Source organism: Histomonas meleagridis (genome assembly GCF_020186115.1).
Source record: "Histomonas meleagridis strain 2922-C6/04-10x chromosome Unknown contig_10, whole genome shotgun sequence".
Lineage (NCBI taxonomy): Eukaryota > Parabasalia > Tritrichomonadida > Dientamoebidae > Histomonas > Histomonas meleagridis.
The window spans coordinates 149,045-168,518 of NW_027150747.1; the positions used below are offsets into that span (position 1 = coordinate 149,045).

Below are 19,474 nucleotides of genomic sequence, written 5' to 3' on the forward strand. Positions count from 1 at the left end.
AGGAGTGATTTGCAATTTCGAATTAAAGTGGTATAAATTGCTTCTGATTCAATTATATGTATGTTTCTGTTTAAGGCGAATGAAAGAAATATATGAAAAAAGAAAAGTTTTCTAAAAATCAACAAAAACATAATAAATTTAAAAATAATACAATATTTCAACATTTTTCCCCATTAATTGGAAATGATTTAAAATAAATTTTAATTATCTAATAAAACACTTTGATATCTTTAGATTTATATTGAGGCTAAAAAATGTAATATTTTTATTCCCACTTATAACTTTAACATTTACTAATGTTCCATTGGAAAGCTTTGATCATTTTGTACAGCCGCATCTATCTTGTAGAAGCATTTCATTTACCATTATGTTGAGAGCTTCGTTTATTTTAAACGAATACTTGGTTGACACTTCTTGGAAATGTGCTCCGAACCTACGGGAAATAGCTTCGCCTTCTTCTGTTTTGACAACTCGAGAACTTTCTAAGTCACATTTATTTCCAATTATTAATAGACACATGTCTGAAGTAATTGGCACCTTGGCATTGATACATTCTATCCAACGTGAAATATTATCGAATGATTTTCGATTGGTTATGTCATAAAAAACAAAAATACCTCTTGCTCCTCGAATAAAAGATCGTATAACTGAAAATATTTCACTCATAATACTGGGGTTTTCCCAAAATTGTAATATGATGTTTGACTTATCATCTATATTAATTTCTTTTGTTTTATAGCTATAGCCAATTGTACTTGGAATATCATCTTCAAACAGGGCATAGGCCAACTGGTTGGCAAAGTGTGTTTTACCTGTATTTCTGTCTCCTATTATCACTATCTTGTATCTGAGATCTTGTTTTCCTTTCATTTTGAAAAGGCGGTTATGAACTGTCACTTTTTTATATATGCCAGCCATAATTTCTTAACTTTACTTATTCAGCTTCGCCCCATTTTGGTCTCGTTCGAGGATGAATACAAAATCTAACTCTTTTATTTTAGTAAATTGTTGATTAATATGTACAAGAATAAAATTATATTTAAAATGGGAATAACTACAAGTTATTGAATATACAGTTTAAGCAAGTTAAGAGAAAATTTATTTTCCATTCGAATCATTTACATACAAAATATTGAAGTAATATATTAAAACATAATAACAAAGTAAACATTGTTTTGTGCTTTATATTTTCAAAATTATTTCTGTTTCGATTTTCATCTTCATAAAACAAAACATTTCATTTAGTTGTCATGTTTATCTATTGCTTATTTTGAACAGTACATTTTTCTTCTTTAATTGGCTTATTTCCTTGGAAATGGGAAGCCACAATGCATTGTTTTAACTTTGACCCAGCGAATATTACTGAATCTGATTCGACCAAACAGTCATTTAATTCTGCATTTTCTTGAACAGTAACTCCTTCAAAGAGCACTGTATTTATAATCTTTGCACCTTTTCCTATCCTACAGTTCTTTCCTATGACGGATCTTTGGATTGTTACGTTTTCATTTGGAATATGTAAATTATCACCATAAACATTACATGGGACAAATCTAAATGTGTTATGCACATTAATGTCCCTTCCAACATAATACCCATTGGTGTTTTCCCCATGAGGAATGAACCCTTTTAAGCGGCCGGAGCCGCACATCAAATTTGCCAAGAAAAGTGACGCGTAATCAGTAACTCGAAAAGCGAAGTTATCATCGCCAATACAGTAGATAGATGCCTTATGAGCACGCTTACGATGTAAGATTCGGTTATTAGCAAATTGGGCTGATTCGGCTTCTTCTCGACATAAATATGGAATGAGTTCGGACTCAATGGAATGGATTTTTTGATTGTCAGATACATCCTCTTTAAGAAGTGAAACACATTTGGGTGACAAAATATAGGCATTTGTGAGTTGCATCGAGGAATCAATAATTAATGACTTGTTGTTATGAAGAAAGACATCTTGAATTTCCATACCTTCACTGCTTTCGTCAGCGGAAAAGTCTGATGAGGCAATTGATTCAAATGATTCATCGCGATTGACAAGAGCTTGTTTGAGAGAAAGATCGAGATCTTCGTTAAGCGATTCGCGGTCAGACAGAAGAGTAACAAGGTTCGTGGGTTCGTTTTCGGGATATACAAAATATCTTGTTCCATATGGATTTCGGACATTAATCATATAACCTGGAACCTTAGATTTAGACTTATCAAGTCCATGTTTGGTAGCAATAACAGTGATTTCTGAGCGAGATGATATGTGAAAATCAATAATTTCTGTCAAATTGACAGATGTTAATAAATCAATTGGAAAAACAAAAGTGTATTTATCTGTTCCAATCTTACGAATTATCTCTCCTGTAGTGAATGTACCATCAACTGGAAGAAGAGAGAGATTTATATTTAAATTATTATGTGAAGTGTATTGAGCAAGATAATCTTCATATTCTTTGTTGTCTTTACTTAAACAAACAAGCGTTATGTTGATCAAGCCGCATTTTTCGAATTGTTTAAAAATATGGTGGGCGATTGGCTTATTCCCTATTGTAACACGACCAAAAAGTTTTTCACTTACTGCTTCACGTGTAAATGGAGGCCTGTTTGCCATAATAATAACATTTATGTTAGAATATGGTGACTTGTGCAGAACTTGTGGTTCAGAGATCATTTAAAGTCTGGACCTTATGTAAAGTTTTGAAAATAAAAATAAAAAAAATCTATCTGAAGGGAATTGAACCATGCTCTTTAGCTATTTTCATACGAAGATGTTGAAATGATCCCTGCAAACCACACCTCAAAAAATCTTTTAAGTTTATTTATTAACAAATTTTATTATTATTATTAAGAACTTATTACCTAATTTTTACCTTATAAGTGGTAAAACAGAACATCATAAGAAACAAGCTCAAGAAGAAGTTATTCCAAATGAAAAGCACAAAAGGGTTTTGATGTATGTTATAAATATTTATTTGGTATTTATTTTAATATCTCAAAATAATATTTGGAAATTATCTAAAATATTTCATGCAGCAATTATTATTGCGTCTTTCATTTATCATATAGATATAATTAAATGGGAAAACTGCAACTTGAAAGAGTCATTTTTTGAAATTTCAAATTCTTTTTATAATTATTAAAACAAAAAGAACTTACTAAATTTTATGCAAAATCGGGATGGTCGCTTTTATATTTTGCTATAGCTTTCTCGTTAATTCCAGCATCGATTAATAACTTTGCAATTTTACCTTTTTTATTGTCTATTGCATAATTTCCCTCATTATTCATTACGTTAACGTCAATACCCGAATCAATTAATAACTTAACAATTTTAACATTGTCACAATTAAATAACGCATTTTCTCCATCTTTGTTCTTAGCATTTATATCAATTCCAGCATTGATTAACACTTCTACAATTGCTTTATTATGACATCTAAATAAAGCATTTTCGCCATTTTTATTTAGTGCATTAACATCAGCGCCTGCATCAATAAGTGCTTTAGCAATATCACAATCGAAACTATTGAAAATTGGTGTTTCTCCATCTTCATTTCTTTCGTTGACATCAGCGCCAGCTTTAATTAATAAATTTGTTTTAAATACTTTATTACAGTGGAAAAGTGCTGTTTCTCCCTCTTCATCTTTAATGTTAACATCAATACCTGCATTAATTAGGTACTCAATAACTGCACTTCTGTCGCAATCAAATAACACTGTTTCACCACTTTTGTTTTGCGCATTAATATCGATTCCAGAATCAATAAGTATTTTGGCAACTTTTTTGTTCATATGAAAATTGAATAATGCTGTTTCACCTCTTTGATTTCTTGAATTTATATCAACACCTGAATCAATAATGGCTTTAACAATTTTGCTTCCAAGATGATAATTAAACAAAGCAGTTTCTCCTTTTGTGGATTTTGTATTAAGTTCGATACCTGCTTTAACTAATACTTTTGCTACATCTTTATCACATGTAAAAAGAGCTGTTTTACCTTCGTTATCTTTTTCAGATATGTTTATGCCAGCATCGATTAACATTTGAGCTATTTTTTCTGATCGACAATCAAAAAGTGCATTTCGACCTTTTTTATCTTTTTTGTTTATATCGATTCCTAAGTCAATAAGTGTTTTAACAACTTTATTTTCATAACAATTAAAAATAATTGTTTTCCCATCTTCATCGACTGCATTAATATCAAAACCATTTTCAACAAGAGCACGAATTGATTCCGGTTTTTCACAATAAAATAGTGCTGTCTTTCCATATGTATCAATATTATCTTTATTAATTCCTTTATCAATAAGTAATTTAATAATTTCTGGATTATCTTGATAATAAAGTGGATTTTGATCCCAATGATCTTTATTATTAACATCAATACCTGCCTCAACTAATATTTTTGCTACTTCGAAATTCTTACAAAAATCACCAAAAATTGCAGTTCGCTGATATTTATCTTTTGAATTAACATCTATACCAGCTTCAATTAAAAGTTTTGCTTTCTTTGGATCTTCACATTTAAATAATGGCGTTGTCCCTTTTTCATCAAAATCATCAACAGATAAATCTATTCCTGCATCAATCAGTTTTTTAATTCCATTAACATTATTAAATCCTGGAAATGCTGTGTTCCCATCATTATCTTTAACTGTTATATCAATTCCAGAATTAATAAGTGCCTTTAAAATTTCGCCATTTTTCGTATAATAAAATAACGCTGTTCTTCCTTTGTTGTCTTTTGTTGTTAAATCAATCCCTTTCTTAATAAGTAAATTAATTGTTTCTGCATCCTTACAAAAGAATAATGCTGTTCTTCCTTTTTTATCTTTTATATTGATGTCAATTCCTGCGTCAATGATCTCTTTTGCTACTTTTCCATTTTCCGCTGTAAAAAGTGCTGTTTGACCTTTTTCGTCCTGAACATTAATATTAATTCCTGCATCTATAAGAACCTTTGCAATTTTATGATTTCTTGCACTGAAAAGTGCTGTATTACCCTTGTTATTTATAACATTAACATTTGCACCTGCATCAATGAAGACTTTGGCTACATCTGCTTTAAAACATGTAAATAATGGCGTTTCGCCATAAAAATCAATATTATTTACATCAATTCCTGCATCTACAGCATATTTTGCAATGTCAGCATTGTCACAATAATAAATGGCATTACGTTGAACATGGTTTCTTAAGGTCAGGTCAATTCCTGCATCAATTAAAACTTTTGCAACTTTTGAATCATTGCACCTTCCTAAAGCTGTTTCACCACTATCGTCTGTTGCAGAAACATCAATCCCTGATTTAATTAATAACTCTGCAATTGAGGGATCATCACAACTAAAAAGAGCTGTTTCCCCATGTTGATTCCTCTCATTGACATTAGCTCCTTCAGCAATGAGCTTAAATGCATCCTTGTAAGAATGGCAGTGGAAAAGGTCTTTCGACAATTTAAAAAATGATAAAAATCAGTTGGAAACGTTAAAACCATTCAAATCGTGAAAAAAAATGCCAGGCGGTTGTATAAGGGCAACCATGTTTTTACAGTGATGTGAGGCGTTGTCATTATTTTTGACAAAATAAAAACTCCTGAAATCCTTGTACGGCTGTGCTTCGAATACTTGTATATATATATATATATATTAATGTATTTCAAAGAAAGTTAGTATATTTAAATATCTATAGGGTAATTGCAAAAATTTCAAATACTTTTTGAGCTCCTGGAAACTGGAAGCTCAAATTCACAACATTCATGAAGCTAGGGATGTTTCATACCTTTTAGTGTTCATGATTGGATGTTAAATCAACCAGAACTGCATCAGATATTAACGAAAAAGCGCAAATAACATTAGCAAAGAATAAAATTGAAAACATGTCTTTAGAAAAAGAAAATATAGCGAATTACACTGCACAAATATTAAATGCAAAATCACAAGAAGAAATCGATAAAATTGTTGCAAAAGCGCAATCACAAAATGAAGAAATGAAATCGAATGGAGATGACTCCAAAGATAACACCAACACAGCAGTGGCTATAGCTGTTCCTGTTCCCATTGCCATAATTGCAGTTGCTGCAGTTGTTATTGTTCTTGTTGCAATAAAAAATAAAATCTCTGTGTTTTTCTCTGTGAATTTACTCACATTGTTATGCCGATACGCATTAGGGTTTAGAAACGAAAAGTGGTGCTTTGATTTCGAGGCTTAATTTTTGTTATGAGGGAATTCACAATATACAATCATTTATTGCCAGTTTATCCTTGATACCAATTTATATTAATTCTATTGGTTGATCTTTTCTTCCATAGAATTGAATTAATTCTTTGAGATAATATTGAAATTAATATTCAACGGTATAAATATTTTATAAAATTCGTTTTTACTATCTTTTATTTGAAGATTTCTAATTGACAATATAAATATTGTATTAAACATTCTGAATAAATTCCAAATTATATGAAGATGAAATAATTATATTGATAGTTATTTTGGGATTATTAATCTTCATAGTCATCATCAAACGGATCATCTTTTGCTTCAATATAAAGTTGATTATCATTAACCTTCGCATCTTTTCCGGTGCTCCTGTTAATTGGTTCTCCGATATCTGAAAGTTGTTCTGATGAAACAAATTTCTTAATAATTGCAAATGCCGCTACAAAAACTGCTACAGCATATATAATATTATTTCCCTTTTCATTCACGCTTCCTTGTTCTTCTACTGGAATTCCATCAGTGGTGTTGTGAGTGTTAAGACACACTTTTTATCGAAAATTGAATTAAATTCAATCGTTTTGTGTCTGTAAATACAAACCACAGAAAAACAACACAGCCCTCAAAAATCAATTCTTCAGAAAATTGAATAAGTTATACATTTTGGGTAAGAAAGTTCATGCTTTTTTCTTTGTTTTCCTTGCATCTGGCGGTAGGTGCTTGGGCCCACGCAAGCCCAAATTCAAAAAGGAATCATATTGATTTACATAATGTACAAAACTCCAATAAATTAATTAATAGCATTTCATCACATCCACACTCTATTTATAATAAAGATGACATAGCAAGAGCCAAAGAAAATGCTGAAAAATACTCATGGGCACGAACACGTTATAATAGTATTGTAAATACTGCTAACTCCTATATGAGAAATTATAATGAAACAGTTATAAATAATTTAATTCCTCGTACCACGCCAGGAACCACCACCTTCTGCCCTAATTGTGTTAAGACTGGAAGGTTGTGGCATGCCAATGGTGATTGGTCATGGAATCGAAATAATCCAGATCAAATCACATGTAATGTTTGTGGTATGCAATTTCCTAATTCTCAATATCCAGAAGATCTAGTTTATCAAAGTTCATGGGATCCACAACAAAAATTTAGTTATGTTGGTAGTGTTGGACCAGTTACATGTATGAGCTATACTAATTGTCGCTCATCACCAAGCGCAGTTATACGAGCCAAAAAGCTTCAACATCTTATAAGTGGACCACTTTATAATGTAGCTCTTGGATATTTACTTAGTAATGATACAGCTCATGCGCAATACGTCAAAAACATTTTATTAAAACTTTCTAATGTAATGCCCAAATATTTAGTATATGAAGGCTATAGTTATAATGAATATGCAGATTGTAATCCACGTGTTGCCGCTAAGAACATATCTAATTTACCATCTTCATGTCGAAAGATTACATCTAGTGGTTATGATACTGAAGATAAAGAAATGTATAGTGCGTATTGGTCAGCAAGTCGATTAGGTTCAAGTGGAATGGATGGTTCAATTGTTGGAAACATTGCGTTATCATTTGATTTCACAATTAATTCAGGTGTTTATACTGAAGAAGAAATCAACAAAATTAAAATAGATTTGATTGAGGAAGCTGCATATTTAGGTTATTGCGATGATTTAATTAATAATAAAGCAGTATCAAATAGACAAGGCGTAGCACTTGCAGGACTTGCAATCGATTTTGCAAATTTAACTCGTTTTGGACTTAATGGATTTATTCGTACAATTAATGAATGGTTTTTAGAAGATGGCTCAACATCTGAAAGTGCTGCGTATGGATTAATGACAATCAATGGTATTTTAAGGTTTGGTTATGCATTTCGTGATTATTCTGATCCTGATGATTATGTTCCATTAGAAGGAGAGACGAAATATACACATTTTAATGTGAACACAGATACTTATTATGATCAAGTTTGGCAAAATATGATTTGGACTTTGCAGTCAAATATGTATTATCCTGTAATTGCTGATAGTTATGTTGATTCTAAATTATCGACAACTCATTTAGACTTTATTAGTTTCACTTATCCATCAGAAGAAAATAATAAAGTTATATCAGAACTTACGAATCCGAATAATGTACCATCAACAGAAAATTTATTTTATAGAGATCCAAGTTTAAATATTACTTCTACTAATAATAATACTGAATTATATAAATTACCTGATATAGTATTCCCTTATATATCACAAGGTTTTATTCGGACTGGTGAATATGGAAGAAATTCTACAATAGTATTAGACGCAAGTAATTATGGTAATCATCATCATTATGATTCATTAAATATTATTTATTGGAAAGATGGACATGAATTATTAAATGATCTTGGTTATCTTTGGGATCATGTCAATAAATCTCAAACAGTACAAACATTTGCTCATAATACTGTTGTTATAGATGGTAATAATCAAATAACAAAAGAAAGAAATGGAAGTTTTCATATATTTTCTTATGGTGATAATGTTAAAATAATGCAAGCATCATCTAATGCATATAAAGAAGCAAACATTTATCAAAGAACTGTTACACAAATTGAACATGAAAACAAAAGTTATCTTGTTGATATATTTCGTGTTGAAAGTGGCGACAAAAAACGACAATATATATTTCATGGAGTTAATCAAAATTATACATTAAAAAGTGATTTAAAGTTTACTGAACCAGAAGAACAAATTGAAGTCCGATTTGGGTTTAAACTTAATTTAGGAAGTTTAGGTTATATTGATGTATCTGATGTAAGTTTAAGAGAAGAATATTTAAATGGCACTTTAGGGCCTGAATATGCAACAGCATTTCCAAATACTGTTGATAATAAATGTCCAGAAAATGGAACATGGTGTTATTATGTCGGAAATGGGAAATGTAAATGGGAATCAATTCCAGGATATAAAACGCGTGGCGTAAAGTTCACTGCAACAGAAGCAAGTAATAATGTTGTTAATGTTGGACTTTATGTTGGTAATACAAATGGTTATATTGCACCAAATTCATTCATTGGAAAAATCGGCTCAAGATATAAAGTTTCGTTCTATATGAGAGGCAATGTATTCCCAAATACTTATTGTCAATATTGGTCACCAGGAAATGAAAATAATTCATCCGGAAGAGTTTACTCGAAATTTAATTATGAAACGTCTACAAAAATTTCATCTGAATGGACTTTATACAAAGGTTATTTCGATATTGGCACAAGAATTTCTGATAAACTTTCTGGAACAACATTAAATCCTTGGGAAGTTAAATGGAATATTAATGAAAATTATTCATTTTCTGCTTATGTTCCTTCAAGGAAAAGTCCGGAAAAAGTATTTTATAATGATGGATGGGGTCAACGTTTTTATAATAACTCCGATTATGGAACAACTTTACCATATTTTTATATCCATAGAGCAACAAATGAAATTTCTTCTTTTGTTGTAGTATATGAAGGATATGAAAATGGTAAAAATATTATCGAAAACGTTGAAGTTGAAGATGATAATAATGGTAACGTTGGAATTAAAATTAAAACAAAAGATGGCGATGATTATGTGTTAAGTTCTTTTAATAACTCATTGTTAAATGTCTTCGGGAGAGAAACTGATGCATCGATAGCAGTTGAATTATATAACAAAGAAATTGTTATATCAAATGGAACAAAATATAAAAACGATAAACCAAAATTCGAAACAAATAAATGTCAATGGAATGGTTATACTGAATCTTATAATAATGATGACGAAAACAGTTGGTTTGTAATTTCTGGTGTAAATCCTTTAGATGTAAATGCACAAACTTTGTTTATCACTTATGACGATGGAATAGAAAGAGCTTATCCAATATTTGACGTGGAAAAATCGGGAGGAAAAATTAAAGTTTATACAAGAAGAAATAGAAATGGATTTAGGATTCATAGAAATGGGAATTGGAGAATTTCTAACTTCGAAGTTATTGATGGCTCAAAATTATCAACCGGTGAAATAGCCGCAATCGTTGTAGCTGCTTGTGTTGTTTTGGTATTAATTGTTTTCGGAATTGCTGTATTTGTAAAGAAAAGAGGAGAAAAAGATAACTTAGATTAATAAATATGTTTTTTCATGAAAATTGAATTTTTTCGAAAATACGTTAAAAAATTAGAAATGATTTCAATGGTTTACGCCAACGGGTAACGTTTCCTAATATGTATCGGCTCGATGCAATTAAAGCAGCGAACCCCCTTTTAAATGTTTTTTCATGTCAAATGATTCTTTTAGAAAAGGTATTGATCATGAATGGGCCAAATGCAGATGAACATCATTTATTAATAGCAACACCTGGAGTATTTATTCTTAAGGCAAAGAAAATATTTTCAAGATCCTTAAGAATTCTTAAATCATTCCCGTTTTATGAAATTACATCAGTAGATGTTGATCCAACTTGCTTTTCTATATCAACACGAAATCAAAAAATGACAATTAAACATATCTCTCATATAAAAATAGCAAGTAAAATAGTTAATATACGATGCGCTTTATTTGACACAGAATGCTATCCAATAACAATAAATATTGATGAATCGATAAAAGATTCTTTTGAAAATCAACTTTATAATTATCATACAACATCACTTTTAAATGACCGCTTTTTATCTTGTGTTGCAAAGTATCGGCCATCAGATGTTTCTACATTAAATTCAATTTGTGATTATTTATCTAAAATACAAAACACATTTATAATTGATCAATCTACAATTGATCTTCCTTATGTCCATTCAATTTCAGTAGCCCTCTCAACACATCAAGAACTCAATGAGTTAAGAATCAATCATCTAGATTTCTCAGTAACATTTCCAGTATTATTAACAATTATGCGCCGAAGTCGTACAATTCTTCGATTTGTTATGAAAGGTGTCACATTTAACAATTCCATATCATATTTTTTAATCTCAATGAATAATCATCCAAATTTTGCACCAAGCGAATGGATTTTTGAGGAATGCGAATTCGATTGTCCTTATGCAGGTGCCTTTTTTGAATGTTTCATCAAGTTTCAAGGCTCAATTCGCGTTCTTACATTTAACCGTTGTAAATTTACAAAACCGTTATTTGGCACTTTTTGTCAAACGGTTTTATTTTCGCGGTGTTTTTATTCATTAGAAACATTATGGATTACTGATGTTATTTTTCCTGATGATGTAGTATCTTTTCTTATACAACTTTTTGGATCTGATTGGTTAACAAAGACTCAAAGTATTCGAACATTAGCAGTCATTGATTGTTGTCTTCAAGTTGATCAACTTTTTAGTCAAATCCAAGACTTTAAAACAGGTATTGTTACATTTAATTTTAGTGGAAATACTTTTTATTGTGCACCAATTCTTAAATCAGAGAATTCTTTATCACCACAATTAAATCTCATTTTTTCAAAATGTGCATTTGCAGACGATGCCCTTGCTGGCTTATTTACAGCCCTTTCCAACCACAAAGGGCGAAGTTTACAACTTGATTGTTGTTCAATATATGCATCTGCAGATGGTTGGAAACTATTTAGTAAAATCGAAACTACCATAGTATTGCCCACCCTCACAGGTCTTGTTTGGGACAAGAATCCTATCACCACAGAAAATGTCAATGATTTCATATCATTTTTAAAGAACCAGCCAAAGCTTTCCACGTTATCCATATCGGATTGTATCACCAATGACTCATCTATTCTTAAGTCATTTCTTTTATATTTTCGTGTATCGTCCCTTCAATCTTTGACGATTCGCTCCACGACCAAGCAGACAGTACTTGGGCCAGCTCTAACGCCACTTATTGAGGCGGCGATGATGCATTCCACCTTGAAATCATTAGATATCACTGGTCAATGTATCGGCGATTTCGACATCATCAAAATTATACGTCAAATGAAGACAGACATGGAAACGTTTTATTTCGAAGGGAATAACATCAGCACATCCACCGAACAATTGATACAAATCTTAGAAATGTTATTAAAGAAGAATTTGAAGACATTTTCATGGCCCGAAAATGACTTAAAGAAAGTTTTGTTAAATCTTCCAGAGCCAAAACGTATTGAAGCTAATATGAAAATAAATAATGTTAAGAACGAATACATCAAAAAATACGGAAACATTTCATGTAACGAAAATAATTCGATCGATATAACGAATGAGTTGAATACGATAATGGAATTTAACTCGAAAATCGAGCCGAATTTGGAAGAGAAAAACGAATGTTTGATGAAAATAGGATTTAAGCATAAGAATACATCGAAGGAGTTGATCAATAACGTTGTGTTTAGGGCTAAAGATAACGAAATCGAAGAATTGATGAGAGAATGCGGTGTAAATGGCGACGATGATCCAATAAGAGAAATTTATGATACATTAAGTCAGGAGTTCACTATAGAAAACTTGAAAAATAGTTTGTTTAACCATTGAATACAAATGTTTTCATAATAAAATGTTATTTATCTTTCTATTTTTAATGCTGTAAAATCTCTTAAACAAAATTCTGTTGAATGGAACAAAATGTGTTTGAAAAACCTTTTTTACTTACTCGTATCTTATGAAGATTAAGCTTATCCCAAATAATAACCATACATTATAGGTGAAGGTATTCAGTTAGGTGTACGAAATAAATGCTTTAAACAAAGTGAAGTTAAAAAAAAACGGTCTTACACCAATATTCGGAAAGTGACTCTTCCATGTTTGAATGGGATGATAATAATGAGAATGATTATAATGTTATCATACGAAGCTCTTTGAAAAAGAAATATGAAGGGGTAAATAAGCAAAAGATTTTCAAGGAATTACTTATTCCACTTGAACATATTTTACTTAATTTAACAACAAAGAATCTGAAATCAACAGTTCAAGAAACAATAAAATTATTTGACCAAAATTTATCATTTTCATTTAATGTTGTTATTAATAATTTGGTATATAATACTTTTTATTTATCATTTAATCAACCTATAGATCTTTACTTTAAATATTTAACAATAATTCAAAATAAAGAAGAAGAAATTCTTCAAAACAAAAGCAAAATTATGGACATTTTTATTGATTATATCACTAAAATCAAAACACAAGAATCATATTATTTAATTGAAAAAATGATTCAATTAGGCATTGTTGAAAAAAATATTGCAAAACAAATTTTATCATTACTTCTTTTTCATTATCATGATCATTTTTTCGAACGAGATCCTTTTTTTGATGATTTTTTGTCAAATTATGAAGAACTATCAAAGAATGATTGGGAACTTCATAAAAAATATATTAAAGAAGGACATAATCCAAATGAAATAGCAAAAATAATTCGAAATGATGAAATAGAAAAACTTCAAGAAATATCATCACAACATAATTTTGATTTTAATCAAACAATTAAACCATCACTTTATGAAAGATGTTCATTTATTAATCGAGAAAATGTTACATTAATTGATTCTGCAGCATTTTTTGGATCAGTTAAATGTTTTAAATATTTACTTATGAATGGTTCAAAATTAGAAAATGCAGGTAAATATGCAATTGCAGGTGGAAATGAAGAAATCATTCATTTATGTGAGCAAAATCATTCATCATTTGAAAATGCTTATGAAACAGCAATTATGTTTCATCGATATGATATCTTTAAATATCTTTATGAAAATAAAATTGGAAAAACTGATTTTAATATTAATAATTTGGGTTCTCTTTGTATAACAACAGGTAGTTATGAAATTCTTTTGTATTTGGAAGAGTTAAATATGAAAATTGATGATTCACTTATTATTGAATCAATAAAATTTAATAATTTGTATCTTCTTGATCATTTTCTTCAATATACTCAAGATCCAAGCAATATATTCTTAAAATCATTTGAATCGGAAAACATTGAACTTGTAAAATTAATTCTTGATAACTTAGATATTAATATTAATTATGAAAATGTTTCACTATTTCATATGAAATAACATTTCATATATTTAATGTTTCAAATTAAATTTTAGGAATTATATATAAAATTTAATGCTCCAATTTTTATAGCAACTAAGAAAGGGTATACAGAAACAGTTAAATTAATTCTTGAACAAAAAGAAATTGATGTAAATGCTAAGGATATTTATTTGTTTTATATCGTATTTATTTTAATAATTTTATATTTCAAAACAATATTTGGAAATTATTTGAGTTGTTTGATGCAGCACTTATTTTAGCGTCTTCAAGTGGTCACACAGAAATAGTTAAATTATTACTTGAACAGAAATATATTAATATTAATGTTAAAAATATTTATTTGTTTTATATCATATTTATTTTAATAATTTTTTATTTCAAAATAATATTTGGAAATTATTTAAATTATTTGATACAGCACTTATGAGTGCATCTTCAAATGGTCATACTGAAATAGTTAAATTATTACTTGAACAGAAATATATTAATATCAATGTTAAAAATATTTATTTGTTTCATTTGATATTTATTTTAATAATTTTTTTTTCAAAATAATATTTGGAAATTATTTAAATTATTTAAAACAGCACTTATATTAGCATCTGAAAATGGTCATACAGAAATAGTTAAATTACTTCTTGAACAAAAAGGAATTGATATTAATGCTAAAGATATTTATTTGTTTTATTTAAAATTTAATTTAATAATTTTCTATTTCAAAATAATATTTGGAAATTATTAAAAATATTTAAAACTGCTTTTAAACATGCAGTTGAAAAAGAATATAACAAAATAGTTAATTTATTATTTGCTAAAGGTGCATGGTATTAACTCCATAAAGCTTCTAAAATTTTTATTTGAATTGTGCAAAATTTAAATTTATTAACATCAACTTAAGTAAAAATCCACAAAATATCAATAATTTCTATAATTTTTATCATTCTTATTAATTTCTTTCTTATAATTCTTATGATTTTTATTAATATCAATCAAATTGTTTATATCCAAAGTTGGAATTTTCCATATTCTAAAGTAGAATATGTTTCTTTGAAATTAACAAATAAACTTATTTTCCTGTATACAATGTTTTTTTCCTACTTTCTGCTATTGAATCGAAATTTTTTTGTTTGCTTTGCTCCACAAACAACACGAATGCGCATTCTTGTTTAAATGCAAAATGATTTATTTCTCATGTTTATTTGAAAACAAAACATTGTCCTTCTTGTTAAATTTGATTTATAAAGAATATTTTCTTTTATAAATTTATGAAAGCAAATTTATTTGTGCTCATTAATCTAAATCGTATATTTTTATCGCAAAACTACAATATTTTTTACTTATTTGAAGTGTTTCTTTCGAAAAAGACAATATTTTCATTTCTTGACGACATCTGTGATATACTTATCTTATCATTCCGATTTATTTCTTGTGTAAGTAATGGAACACTGTTAACATCTGTATGTGCAATTTCAATAATTTCTTCATGTTTAAATTTGTTCCATTTTCGACAGCAAACCACAAATCCGTATCCAATGAATATCACTGCTATAAGAAGTCCGACAGAAAATGCTACAAACATCCAACCACTCCATGGGTTTTCATTACAATTAATTAAATACTCATTCGTATTTGGAGATAATTTATCAAGTGAAAACTGTTCAATGCTTTGGAAATTACACTCCCCAGAATAACGCTTTGATAATTGGCTTTTAAATGAAAATCCTGGTTTAAGGATTTTGGGAACTACTACAAAAATAAACGGTTCCGATAACGATATGTCGTTAACGGTCGCGTTCTCCGCAGACGAAAATGGTTCCATTGTTTTTAATGATGATTCTGTATAAATGTAACTGTTTAAATTACGACTCATTAGGTCTACTTTTTGTTCATATGTTGAACTTAAAGGAATAATACATTGTGATTTTTCATATGAATAAGAATGAAATATTATTTGAGCATGTGCTTTTTTGGGAAATGAAATTAAAGATGTGATGCCGTCATTACATAATTTCACTGGAAGAAGCCAAACTTCTATATTAACTGTTGTTCCACATGTTATTGAAATTTGTGTTACATTTTTAACAACAAAATTTAAACCTGTGGGATGGAAAGCTTGTGTTTTATCTTCTTTGCTAATTGTTACTTCAATTGAATTTTCAAAAGTATTGGGAAATGAAAAAAATGAAATTTCACTCAAATCAGGTTCAAAAATTGTTGTAGAGTTGAGAGAAATTTTGTGAAATCCTGTTTTAAGCTTCAACGTAATGAGAAACAGGAAAAACATAAACCAATGACAGCACTACTCTGTATATTTCAATGATTTACATGGATCAATTGTATAGAAAACCGTGTAAATAAAATATACATTTGTTAAAAAAACAACAAATGGTTTGTTATGGCTGCTATATAAGCTTTTCGTATATCTGAGATTTTATGATTATTAGCACAAACAACATGCTCACTAAAAAAATATTTTTTATTGAATTGAAAAAAATGATCATTTTTATTATTAATTTTCGTATGTTGCAACATATTTACCCTGATGTCTTTCCAATTCGCGATTTTTACGACCGTTAATAGTATTCAAAAAATAGTAAACGGCCTAGTGTGGCCACAATGCACAGCAATATATTTCCAGGAAAACCCCATAAAGACTACACGAATTACAAAAAAAGGCCAATGCTCGAATGTGTTATAACTCAAATTTCAAGAGGATACCCAAGAATTTCTAAGATTGCACAAACAAGTAAAATTCCTGATTCCACACTAAGATCCTGGAAAGATAAATTAAAGCATAATCCTGCTTGGAGACCATGGAATAATGATCATGGAAGTGGTCATAGGATATTTACGAACATAGAAGAACAATCAATTAAGGATTTTATTGTCTGTTGTTTTTTACAACCAAGTTTTGTATTTACCAATGAAGACTTCATAATAATCGCTATGAATGCAGAAACTCTGAAGATTAAATTATATTTCATACCACCCGGTATGACTGATGAATTTCAACCATTAGATCGAAGGGTCTTCGGGTGTTTGAAGGCTACAGCACGTTATCTGTTTCGAAAAGAGTACAATCAAAACAATGAAAAAAAATTTACCAAATTACAAGCAGCACAATGCATGGTTTGAGCATGGGAACACCTGCAACCCAATATAATTCAAGAATCTTGGTCAATCTATGAATAAAACATTTATTCATTAATTTTCTTTCAGACAGAAAGTATTCATATTGAGAGAAACGGTTTTTAACGGTCGTAAAAATCGCGAATTGGAAAGACATCAGGGTATGTAAACACTAAACACATAGATTGAATTACATGCATTTAATTATAAAAAAGAAATGAAATTATTTTTACGTTGATAATTGCTTATGGTTATCTTTTATATTATTATATGTTGAATTTATTATAAGTAAAAAGCAGTGTTTTTGCTAACAAATTATTTGTTTATTGTAATTTTTTGTGAATTGAAATTTTAAATTTTGTATTTTTCCTAAAAAATTCGACTTAAATATTCTATTTGCAGTAGATTCCTAAAAATTATTTTGACTTATGGTCTTTTATAAAGAAAATATAGTCATTTTTGGTTAGATTTTGTTTTGTTGTGTTTTTTTTTGTGGGGAAATTGTATACTTTACTTAAGCACTGCCCCAATCGCTCAAGGAGGAAAATGCGCTCCTCCGAAAGCTTTCTCAGATTCAGAGATTTAGACACAGTTATCAAATCAGCACCTTACAATAAGCGTTATGGGAATTTACTTTTTGAGCTTCAACTAGTCACAAAAAAAATCACATATTTGACTTTTTTTCGTACAGATCCAACTCAAGACAACGTAACTCTACTTAAACGTGTGAATTCAATTCAGCGACCAACCATAAAATTTTTAAATCAATTTAATTGGCAAATTTTAAATAGATTATGTGATTCAATCACTTTAATTTTTTCAAATCTTTGCGAAGCTGCTGATGCCATTGGTACATATTTTTGTATTAATGAAACCAACTTACTTTCATTTTCATATGTCACGTTTCCATCATTATTTGGATTTTTTGTCACAGAAACATTCTCTAAATCTGCTTACATCTTTGTCAAACGTCTTATTCGACATTTTCCAGACACCATTTCCAGTTTTTTTGTCACCTCATTTATTCAATGCACACCCATTTTTTTTAATTCACTATGGGACACATTTGATAAGATTGTCATTCATTCTCCATGTAATTACATCAACAACGGCGTAATCTTTCAATCCTTTCTTCAATCCTTTCAAACTGTTCTTTCATCATTTACCAAATATGAAATCAAATGTTTAAAACATTTATATGAAAAATCGAAAACTGCATTTTCCCGAGTTTTTTTTGGCAATTTATTAATACCCACCTTTCATTTATATCATCAAAACAAATATAACTTCAAAGAAATCGAAATTATCACCGAAATCTTAAAATTCACTCAAAACAATATTTATTCACCACAATTCACAATGATAACGAACATATTATTTAAGCCTAAATATTATCGATGGATACCACCTAATCATGACTTTAATTGTAATAAAATGTGTATTTTCTTGTCGCCAAATGAAATATTTAATTTGCAAACGATCATTCAAGATTCGAATGTATTTTTTCATTTTAAATTCCAAGAAAATCAATTTATACCTATTGAACATCAAAATTCTCATGAGATATATTACTTTGAGTTTTCGTTTCAAAACAATTTGTTATTACCGAATAACATTAATAAAGAATTTATGTTTAATAATAAAAATATAAATAAAAAATCGGAAATAAAAAATTCACAAAAATATGAAAAAAGTTTTAAACAATTGACGTTTATATCTGATTGTTATCGAATGAATGAAATTGATATCATTAAATATCAAAAACAAATTCCGAAAATTTCGTTTTATTTGAATAAAATTTCTTATATAAATGATCCGAAACTATTAAAATATACGGAAAATAAACTTGAAAATAATATTTTACATGTGTTAAGTTCATTTGATGATTTCATTTCAAATGAATCTCTTCATGAATATTTTTCGAGTATATTATCCTTTAATAAAACATATTTTTCTAATATAATTACAATTATTTCCAATAAAATTGTCGGAATAATCGATGTAAACTTCTCAAATTTAATTGAAGATAAAAATTATTCCGGAAAAATCATCGAACAAACAGCTATACGTATTGGGATTACAAATCCGAATAATGTATATCGAGAAAATAAGGCCACGATCGAATATACATTTAATAATCCATCGAAATGGAAC

At 29.0% G+C, this 19,474-nt stretch overlaps 5 protein-coding genes across 5 annotated transcripts; 3 read left to right on the forward strand and 2 right to left on the reverse strand.

Annotated features, from left to right (window-relative positions):
* Nucleotides 1-1,258: 1,258 nt before the first annotated feature.
* On the reverse strand, nt 1,259-2,659 carry GO595_000420 (translation initiation factor eIF-2B subunit gamma; the record flags this gene model as incomplete). The annotated part of the gene is made up of 1 exon (XM_067917301.1): nt 1,259-2,659. One exon carries the CDS (start codon nt 2,657-2,659, stop codon nt 1,259-1,261), a length of 1,401 nt encoding a protein of 466 aa, XP_067779408.1.
* Nucleotides 2,660-3,150: 491 nt separating this feature from the next.
* GO595_000421 (ankyrin repeat protein) lies at nt 3,151-5,746 on the reverse strand (the record flags this gene model as incomplete). Its single annotated transcript, XM_067917312.1, has 2 exons — nt 3,151-5,406; nt 5,702-5,746. The coding sequence occupies 2 exons, from the start codon at nt 5,744-5,746 to the stop codon at nt 3,151-3,153; spliced, it is 2,301 nt and encodes a 766-aa protein (XP_067779409.1).
* A 118-nt stretch (nt 5,747-5,864) lies between these two features.
* Nucleotides 5,865-6,197, forward strand: GO595_000422 (uncharacterized protein; the record flags this gene model as incomplete). The annotated part of the gene is made up of 1 exon (XM_067917323.1): nt 5,865-6,197. The coding sequence occupies one exon, from the start codon at nt 5,865-5,867 to the stop codon at nt 6,195-6,197; it is 333 nt and encodes a 110-aa protein (XP_067779410.1).
* Nucleotides 6,198-7,127: 930 nt separating this feature from the next.
* On the forward strand, nt 7,128-10,343 carry GO595_000423 (Heparinase II/III-like protein; the record flags this gene model as incomplete). Its single annotated transcript, XM_067917334.1, has 1 exon — nt 7,128-10,343. The coding sequence occupies one exon, from the start codon at nt 7,128-7,130 to the stop codon at nt 10,341-10,343; it is 3,216 nt and encodes a 1,071-aa protein (XP_067779411.1).
* A 764-nt stretch (nt 10,344-11,107) lies between these two features.
* GO595_000424 (Leucine Rich Repeat family protein) lies at nt 11,108-12,685 on the forward strand (the record flags this gene model as incomplete). Its single annotated transcript, XM_067917345.1, has 1 exon — nt 11,108-12,685. The coding sequence occupies one exon, from the start codon at nt 11,108-11,110 to the stop codon at nt 12,683-12,685; it is 1,578 nt and encodes a 525-aa protein (XP_067779412.1).
* Between the last annotated feature and the right edge of the window lie 6,789 nt (nt 12,686-19,474).